At 46.0% G+C, this 10,557-nt stretch overlaps 1 protein-coding gene across 1 annotated transcript; it reads left to right on the top strand.

The window, feature by feature from the left end:
- The first annotated feature begins 5,121 nt into the window (after positions 1-5,121).
- Positions 5,122-8,695, top strand: LOC125551993 (serine/threonine-protein kinase Nek6-like). Its single transcript, XM_048715432.1, has 13 exons — positions 5,122-5,542; positions 5,625-5,691; positions 5,764-5,829; positions 5,915-5,961; positions 6,051-6,096; positions 6,201-6,281; positions 6,381-6,423; positions 6,517-6,563; positions 6,953-7,034; positions 7,143-7,192; positions 7,292-7,365; positions 7,443-7,494; positions 7,581-8,695. Exons 1-13 carry the CDS (start codon positions 5,358-5,360, stop codon positions 8,427-8,429), a joined length of 1,689 nt encoding a protein of 562 aa, XP_048571389.1. The 5' UTR covers positions 5,122-5,357; the 3' UTR covers positions 8,430-8,695.
- The last annotated feature ends 1,862 nt before the right edge of the window (positions 8,696-10,557 follow it).

Below are 10,557 nucleotides of genomic sequence, written 5' to 3'. Positions count from 1 at the left end.
GTGTTGCCAGCCTTCTTGTCCACTAAGTATTTGGGGCAGTTCCGCTTCCAGTGACCACTTCCCTTGCAATAAAAACACTCAGTCTCGGGCTTGGGTCCATTCTTTGGCTTCTTCCCGACAGCTTGCTTACCGGGCACGGCAACCCCCTTGCCGTCCTTCTTGAAGTTCTTCTTACCCTTGCCTTTCTTAAACTTAGTGGTTTTATTCACCATCAACACTTGATGTCCTTTTTGATCTCCACCTCCGTTGATTTCAGCATTGAATATACCTCAGGAATGGTCTTTTCCATCCCCTGCATATTGAAGTTCATCACAAAGCTCTTGTAGCTCGGTGGAAGCGACTGAAGGATTCTGTCAATGACCGCGTCATCCGGGAGATTAACTCCCAGCTGAGTCAAGCGGTTATGCAACCCAGACATTTTGAGTATGTGCTCACTGACAGAACTATTTTCCTCCATCTTACAACTGAAGAACTTGTCGGAGACTTCATATCTCTCGACCCGGGCATGAGCTTGGAAAACCATTTTCAGCTCTTCGAACATCTCATATGCTCCGTGTTGCTCAAAATGCTTTTGGAGCCCCGGTTCTAAGCTGTAAGGCATGCCGCACTGAACGAGGGAGTAATCATCAGCACGCAACTGCCAAGCGTTCATAACGTCTTGGTTCTCTGGGATGGGTGCGTCACCTAGCGGTGCTTCTAGGACATAATCTTTCTTGGCAGCTATGAGGATGATCCTCAGGTTCCGGACCCAGTCCGTATAGTTGCTGCCATCATCTTTCAGTTTGGTTTTCTCTAGGAACGCGTTGAAGTTGAGGGCAACATTAGCGTGGGCCATTTGATCTACAAGACATATTGTAAAGATTTTAGACTAAGTTCATATAATTAAGTTCATCTAATCAAATTATTCGATGAACTCCCACTCAGATAGACATCCCTCTAGTCATCTAAGTGAAACATGATCCGAGTCAACTAGGCCATGTCCGATCATCACGTGAGATGGACTAGTCAACATCGGTGAACATCTTCATGTTGATCGTATCTTCTATACGACTCATGCTCGACCTTTCGGTCTTTCGTGTTTCGAGGCCATGTCTGTACATGCTAGGCTCGTCAAGTCAACCTAAGTGTATTGCGTGTGTAAATCTGGCTTACACCCGTTGTATTCGAACGTTAGAATCTATCACACCCGATCATCACGTGGTGCTTTGAAACAACGAACCTTCGCAACGGTGCATAGTTAGGGGGAACACTTTCTTGAAATTATTACGAGGGATCATCTTATTTAAGCTACCATCGTTCTAAGCAAATAAGATGTAAAACATGATAAACATCACATGCAATCAACTAGTGACATGATATGGCCAATATCATTTGCTCCTTTTGATCTCCATCTTCGGGGCGCCATGATCATCGTTACCGGCATGACATCATGATCTCCATCATCATGATCTCCATCATCATGATCTCCATCATCATGATCTCCATCATCGTGTCTTCATGAAGTTGTCTCGTCATCTATTACTTCTACTACTATGGCTAACGGTTTAGCAACAAAGTAAAGTAATTACATGACGTTTATGTTGACACGCAGGTCATAAATAAATTAGGACAACTCCTATGGCTCCTGCCGGTTGTCATACTCATCAACATGCAAGTTGTGATTCCTATTACAAGAACATGATCAATCTCATACATCACATATATCATTCATCACATCATTTTGGCCATATCACATCACACGACACATGCTGCAAAAACAAGTTAGACGTCCTCTAATTGTTGTTGCAAGTTTTTTACGTGGCTGCTATAGGTTTCTAGCAAGAACGTTTCTTACCTACGCCAAAACCACAATGTGATATGCCAATTTCTATTTACCCTTCATAAGGACCCTTTTCATCGAATCCGATCCGACTAAAGTGGGAGAGACAGACACCCGCTAGCCACCTTATGCAACTAGTGCATGTTAGTCGGTGGAACCAGTCTCACGTAAGCGTACGTGTAAGGTCGGTCCAGGCCGCTTCATCCCACGATGTCGCCGAATCAAGATAAGACTAGTAACGGCAAGTAAATTGACAATATCGATGCCCACAACTTCTTTGTGTTCTATTCGTGCATAGAAACTACGCATAGACCTAGCTCATGATGCCACTGTTGGGGAACGTAGCAGAATTTAAAATTTTCTACGCATCACCAAGATCAATCTATGGAGTTATCTAGCAACGAGGGAGAGGGGAGTGCATCTACATACCCTTGTAGATCATGAGCGGAAGCGTTCAAGAGAACGGGGTTGATGGAGTCGTACTCGTCGTGATCCAAATCACCGATGACCTAGCGCCGAACGGACGGCACCTCCGCGTTCAACACACGTACGGTTGGGAAGACGTCTCCTCCTTCTTGATCCAGCAAGGGGAAGGAGAGGTTGATGGAGATCCAGCAGCACGACAGCGTGGTGGTGGAAGCAGCGGTGATCTCGGCAGGGCTTCGCCAAGCTCCAACGAGAGAGAGAGAGAGAGGTGTTACAAGGGGAGAGGGAAGGGCCAGGGACTTGGTGCGGCTGCCCTCCCTCCCCCACTATATATAGGGCCCCTAGGGGGGCGACGGCCCTAGAGATTGGATCTCAAGGGGGGTGGCCAAGGGGGGTGGCTTGCCCCCCAAGACAAGTGGGGCGCCCCCCACCCCTAGGGTTTCCAACCCTAGGCGCAGGGGGAGGCCCAAGGGGGGCACCAGCCCACCAGGGGCTGGTTCCCTTCCCCACTTCAGCCCATGGGGCCCTTTGGGATAGGTGGCCCCACCCGGTGGACCCCCGGGACCCTTCCGGTGGTCCCGGTATAATACCAGCGACCCCAAAACTTTCCCGATGGCCGAAACTAGACTTCCTATATATAATTCTTCACCTTCGGACCATTCCGGAACTCCTCGTGACGTCCGGGATCTCATCCGAGACTCCGAACAACTTTCGGGTTACCGCATACTAATATCTCTACAACCCTAGCGTCACCGAACCTTAAGTGTGTAGACCCTACGGGTTCAGGAGACACGCAGACATGACCGAGACGACTCTCCGGTCAATAACCAACAGCGGGATCTGGATACCCATGTTGGCTCCCACATGCTCCTCGGTGATCTCATCGGATGAACCACGATGTCGAGGATTCAATCAATCCCGCATACAATTCCCTTTGTCAATCGGTACGTTACTCGCCCGAGACTCGATCGTCGGTATCCCAATACCTCGTTCAATCTCGTTACCGGCAAGTCACTTTACTCGTACCGTAATGCATGATCCCATGATCAACCACTTGGTCACATTGAGCTCATTATGATGATGCATTACCGAGTGGGCCCAGAGATACCTCTCCGTCATACGGAGTGACAAATCACAGTCTCGATTCGTGCCAACCCAACAGACACTTTCGGAGATACCCGTAGTGCAACTTTATAGTCACCCAGTTATGTTGTGACGTTTGGCGCACCCAAAGCACTCCTACGGTATCCGGGAGTTGCACAATCTCATGGTCTAAGGAAATGATACTTGACATTCGGAAAAGCTCTAGCAAACGAACTACACGATCTTGTGCTACGCTTAGGATTGGGTCTTGTCTATCACATCATTCTCCTAATGATGTGATCCCGTTATCAATGACATCTAATGTCCAGAGTCAGGAAACCATGACTATCTTTTGATCAACGAGCTAGTCAAGTAGAGGCTTACTAGGGACGTGTTGTGGTCTATGTATTCACACATGTATTGTGATTTCCGGATAACACAATTATAGCATGAACAATAGACAATTATCATGAACAAGGAAATATAATAATAACCATTTTATTATTGCCTCTAGGGCATATTTCCAACATTAATAACCGGCAAGGGCCGGCCCTCCCTGGCCAGCCTACACACAAAGTTGGCGAACAGAGAGGGGGTCGCCACGGTTTCTCTCTCTCGCCCCCTCTCAAATCCCTCTCTGAATCCTCCCGGTCTGAAGATGATGGACATAAACACATATTCTCCTCATCCCTAAAATAATTAAAACAACACAACAAAAAATATATTTCATAATACTCATGCGAAGCTTAACACAAAATCCTAGTCATATAACCAAACCCTAGCCCTAACATAGAAATCGAACAATAACCCGAACCCCAACATAACAAGAACCATAACCCTAACCCTAGCAAAATTCCAATGCATATGCTAAACACCCAACAATCACCTCATATTTCCAGTAAAAAAACAATCACCTCATATTACCATACACATATAAAATACAGGAAAAACTAGGGTTTGCCTAAACTTGGAAGACTTGAGCAAATGTGAGCATTTTTTCGGATGAAATGAGTTGTGCGCTACTTAACCAGGGGTGGGTCCGCCCTGACCCAGAGAGGCGTGTAGCACCTATCAGACGGACGCTATGCAGCATAGTATAGCGCTAATGCGTGGGACGCTATCTAAAAGGATTAGCCGGGTGAAATACTTTGGTGGCGAGTTCATTTTGTTAATTTGTTTCTCCTACCGGTGCCCTTGTCTTGTGTCGCAGTCAGCATCTTCACCGGAGCACAGAGAGAGCAGGACTGCGTGCAGACTGCAGTGGCGCAAAATCTCGACATTGACTTGTACTGCAGTGGTGCCGATGCACACTGCACTGCACGGCCCCAAGGAAAGGCACATGCAAATGCTGCTGCATGGGTGGCCACAAGGTAAAACTGCTCGCCATTTACTTATTACACTGGCTACCCGTAGAGTATTAAACACACACCACTACTCAGGCGCAGTGGAGTGGAGCTGACGGCATTTACAGTTGTCACATGCCATGGACAGTGTGAAACGGAGAAACCTTTCTTGATTCTTCTGCATGCCAGCCAGAGCCAGACCAGACCAGACCAAAGGGTCGGTGCTCTTTTCACAGGGAAAAGGCAAGCAGGGACTGCATGGATTTCTTCAGACTTGAGAGAGATGCCACGTTTGCTGATGTTATTAATACAAGCGTGACTCTTTTTTTAAGAAAAAAATAGAGAGAAAATACTACTCCATCCACCGTGAGTCAGCAGGGGCCCACTCCAGCACCCGGAAGCGCAACGTTTCCTCCACTACTCAACTCACTCTATGCACGCTGCACCGCGCCGCGACCGCCAGAGAATGAAATGGAATCGAATGATGAACCGACGACGGATTAATTAGTTGAGCTCCACATAAAGCACGCCCTAACCACCCCTAAAACCAAGGGAAACCTTCTCTTCCTTCCATTGGTCTCCGTCTTCCTCCTCGGCCACACCCGACACACACACAGAGCGAGCGCGCCGGACATTATTGCGCCACTTCCACACGCGTGGACACGGGCCGCGTGCAGCTGCAGTGCATGCACGGTTTCCTCTCCGCGACCATCATCACCAGCGCCGTCCCCGTGCCCTGTCCTCTCCACAAGACGAGCAAGCAAGAGCAAGAGGTAAGGAATCCCATGGAGCAGTACGAGGTGGTGGAGCAGATCGGCCGGGGCGCCTACGGCACCGCCTACCTCGTCCACCACAAGGCCGAGAAGAAGAGGTTCTACTTCTTCTCTTCAATCTTCCTTCTCCTCTGCCGTTCCTTCCCCTTGAACCAACCCAATCTTTGGCTCACCAAGCAGGTACGTGATGAAGAAGATCCGGCTGACAAAGCAGAACGACAAGTTCCAGCGGACCGCCTACCAGGAGGTAATCACTCAATCACCTCAAACCTTAATAAACCCTCCCCTCGCCTCAGCTCACCAGTTCGTGGGTCTGCAGATGTCCCTCATGGCCAGCCTCAGCAACCCCTACATCGTCGAGTACAAGGACGGATGGGTCGACGAGGTACTGCAACTACACTAGAATTTACTGTAGATTGGGCTGGGCGTTCGTCGGCCAAGACTGAGCTGAATTTGTTTCGTGGTTGCAGGGGACCTCCGTCTGCATCGTCACAAGTTACTGCGAAGGAGGTGACATGTAAGAACATCTCATTGCACTTTGCCTCCTCGCCCTGCGTTTCTCTGCTCACCTTACCTGCTGCTGTTTCACTGACGTCGAATTCACAGGGCGCAGAGGATCAAGAAGGCAAGAGGCGTCCTCTTCTCGGAAGAGGTACCAACACTATTACTTACTGTAATCAGATGAATAAATATGCTACTCCTACATGTTCAGGCTTCACAAACTTACTGTATATTTGGTGCTTGTGTGATGTGAAGAGGGTGTGCCGGTGGTTCACACAGTTGCTCTTGGCCCTTGACTACCTGCACTGCAACCGCGTGCTCCACCGTGACCTCAAGGTAAAATATAACTGCTGGCCCCCATGGATACATCATTTCATTTCTAGTACGAGGTATTAGCGTTGTCTAACATTTTCCTCACCACCTGCTGCATTGCAGTGTTCCAATATCTTGTTAACCAAGGATAACAACATACGAGTTGGTAAGATACATATATGTAGCCTCAAATTACTACACAACTTCATTGGTCAGATGAAAATATCATGACGTGTGTGTTCATTCTCTCTCCAAACAGCTGATTTCGGGTTAGCAAAATTACTCATGGAGGATCTTGCGTCGTCGGTACGCCTCAACCTTTTGCTAACTTATTATTGATGTACATGTAATTGGCAGGACATGTTCAGTCATTCACAACCATCTGTTACTTGTGTATAGTCCCAATTAAGTATGAAATGTACGAGCATAACCACCATTCATGTAAAACTAATTTTCAAAGAAAAAAAATCATGTAATGCTCTGACCTTTTAATCATCAAATATGGTTTCTGATCACCAGTCGCATTACAGCAGTTAAACGTAAAAGCAAAAACTGTATAACATGAATAAATGTTCATGAAAATAAGTAAATAGCATGTACCCAGGGATATACTGATGCCCAAGTTTATAAGATATATAAACGACTTGACAGATTCCACTTCTCAATTTTCAATCTTTGAAATTTATGTTTTTCAGGTAGTAGGAACCCCAAACTACATGTGCCCAGAAATACTCGCGGACATACCTTATGGTTACAAATCTGATATATGGTCGCTTGGTGAGCTCCCAGTCCATTTCTGTTGAAGTTAACTCTAGTCTTCTGTGATAATGATTGACAGAATTAAACAGCTGCTCAGAAAGCTTGTCTTTCTTCTTTTCCTGTCAGGTTGCTGTATGTTCGAGATTTTAGCACACCGCTCTGCATTCAAAGCTACAGTTAGTGCTTATACAACATAATTTTTTGATTGCCTGCTTCAGTTTCTCTCTCTATATATGTTGGGAACTCATGAAATACTCTTTTATGTGTCTGTGAAGGACATGGCAACATTAGTCAACAAAATAAACAGATCGTCAATATCCCCAATGCCCCCAATATACTCATCGTCACTGTGAGTACCTCATTTTAAATGACCTCTCAGTACTGTGGATCAACTTTATTTTTACCAAATCGAGCATTCTTTCACAGGAAGCAGATAGTTAAGAGTATGCTGAGGAAAAATCCAGAACATAGACCAACTGTAAGTACCAGAAGCTTTGTTCAACTGTTTCAATCAAAGCCGTCGATACATGAATAACAGGCTAATTAAATGAATATACTTTACAGGCTGGGGAGCTATTGAGACACCCATATTTCCAGCCGTATCTGGCTGAATCAATCAACTGCTCTCCAATCTACCTTCCAGTAAAACCCAACAAGAGTAACCTGGGAGACAAGCAGTCAAGAAAACCAAGTGGCGGCAGAAAGAGAGTCGGCAAAGCCAACGGATCCAGCGAAGCATTACAAGCAGCAGCAGAGCAAACAGCGGAAACAAGAGACAGCTCGACAAACTATTCAGATCTATCAACTGTTGGTACCCAGGATCCCTGCATTTTGCAAATGTCAGTGGATCCTGAAGCCAGAAACAAGGAAGAGCTAACAGCTCATGTTTTATCACCTCAACATGTAGAGGAGAATTTGGCAGCAACAACTGATGGACAGATTGATGAGACAATACGTCTTAAAACTATCAGAACCCGCAGTCCAGTAGAGGCTGCGCCGGTTAACAGTGCAAGTCAAAAGCTTAATGAGGTACCAGTACCAAATGAGGAAATGACGATTGGAGCGGTGCAAGAGCACAGGAAGGATGTGAAGACAGAGTCTTGTCAAGGAGTAAAACAAGGCATGGGTGATGTAGATGTTGTGACGGAGGAATCATCACCAGTGAGCACGCTGAAATTGGGAAATGCAGGCAGCGCACCTGCCGAGTTTGATCATCTGAACATAGTGCAGCAGAGAGCTGATGCTCTGGAGTCACTTCTTGAGATCTGTGCAAAGCTCCTGGAGCAGGAGAGGCTTGATGAGCTCGCAGGTGTTCTTCGACCATTTGGCGAAGGAGCCGTGTCATCTAGAGAGACCGCGATATGGCTGACAAAAAGTCTCATGACTCCACCAAAGTTTGGAGGGTCCCCATGACTGATCTAGTGGATAGAATTTGAGAATCTTGTGTGAGTGAGTGTTCCCTGTTTGGAGAGTGTATATAGCTTCACTGAAGTTCATGATTCTGGTTACTGAGGCTTGAGTTTATTTATGTTGATGTATATGGTTTTCATGACTGCGCACATCTGTGTGCACTAACTATTCAGTTATGAATTATCCTTTGTACAACATCACCTGCTGATTGTGTGCTTCTACAAGGTTTCAAGTAATAATGGAGACCATAGTGATTTCATTCCCAATTATTTCCTTGCATGATAGTAATAATTTGTGAAGGTGGACATGTCCTGTTTCTTTGGTCCAAGATTTGGTTATTGTCATCATCAGTTTACTCTTGGATTCTATCCTGATACAAAATAGATGCAAAAGAAAATCATAGTTCATAGGAGTTCATGATTAGGAAATATGAAAGTAGCAAGAAATTGGTACTGACTGTGACGAGGAACAAGAGGCAGCAGACAATTGTTGTGTCCCCATTTGAAGAGAAAAAATCAAGAAAATGCAGGTCAAGTCACATTGAAATTCTGTATGGGGAGGATGCTTTCACAGATATTGACCCCCCCTGTTATTTTTTTGTAAATGGAGGAGGGGGTGGTACTCACATTGCTGACAAATGAGCCGACGTCTTCAGACCGCCCCCCCGCCCCAATAAAACCATGGCAAAAATGCTGTGGCGACGAGTCAGGGAGAGAGAAGAACCACCGGGAGAGATGGGGCGACGGTGAACTGCTTTGGGCTGTTTTAACAGCCAGGGGCTAACAGCCTAACGCCCGTTTCCCCGCGCTGTCTATTGATGTCACGTCGACTTGACAGGTGGCCAGCACGGTCAGGAAACTGGTTAAACGAGCAAATCGCACAATTAGTGGTGCCTGGTATACACAAGCCTCGAAAATGGTGGTTTTTTGAAAATAACAAGTACCAAAGATGGTGGTTTCCTGATACCCTAGCTCCAAATGTGATGGCACCTGTTTCTTTGGTCCAAAATTTGGTTATTGCCGGACAGGGGTAATATTACATGTTTAAAACCAATATTCTGCTGACAGTACTCTTGGATTCTATCATGATAAAATATATTCCCTCCATCCCATAATATAAGAGCGTTTGACACTAGCGTAGTGTCAAAAACGCTCTTATATTATAAGACAGAGGGAGTATATAAACGCAAAAGCAAATCATAGTTCATAGGAGTTCATGAAAATAAATCTACCTACATCACACCGCTGAAAAGAAAATCCCTCTGCCAGTGTTGGCAGTAAAGAAGAGGCAATGACCTCACCGAATGATCATGTCTTTCTCAGCCCTGAGACTTTTGACAGGCATGCCATTCTATTTCTATCATTTTCCTTTGTACTGTCATCTGGGCTGTCTGCAGCGGCAACATCGTGCTGCACTGCAGCACTGAGAAATGAGTACCTCTCCCTTCGCTGTGCTTCCAAGCAAGGAGCATTGCCATGCCCCGAAGCAAACAAAATCCAACGCCATCATTCTTCAGGCAGGAATCAATCCCAGCTCGCCTCAAGCTCGCAGATCGGTGTCCCGCTGCTGTACCATGTCCTGGAATTGATCCCTGCAAATGAAACCGCGGAAAGCGGCTGGCACAAGGTAGGTTGTTCGCTGAGAATTCAGGATGACTCTGAAGTCTGAATCGCGGAGGATCGTTGTTCTGCTTTTTTTTGAGGGGGAGCATTGCTGTTCTGCTGTGAGGTCACGGGCATGTTTGGTTCATGGCTAACTTTGCCAAAACTAATGTTAGAGGCATTGTGGCCGGGAGCCTCTACAGGTCACCACATGAAAGAAGTTGAGACGGGAAACAACTAGTACACCGGGCCATTTGATGCTACCGATGCACTCGTTGATTTAGCCATTTTACAAATGTCAAATAAGTCTGAATATTTTCTATGTTGTAATTGTAACAAGAATAGATATGCTATATTCTTTTTCAGATTAAAGTCAAAACATAATATGGGAAATGAAAATGACAAAATATGCTGATGATCAGAATGGCCCCAGTGTTTTTTCAATGTTCCAACTGGTAGTTATAGAGACCGCGTGCACACGTTAGCACAAAATGCTCCGGTGCATCAGATATGTTCCCAAGTTCAGACCT

This window comes from Triticum urartu, chromosome 1, assembly GCF_003073215.2.
Source record: "Triticum urartu cultivar G1812 chromosome 1, Tu2.1, whole genome shotgun sequence".
NCBI lineage: Eukaryota > Viridiplantae > Streptophyta > Magnoliopsida > Poales > Poaceae > Triticum > Triticum urartu.
The sequence above is the reverse complement of the archived record's forward strand: the minus strand, read 5'-3'. Positions and strand labels throughout refer to the sequence as shown.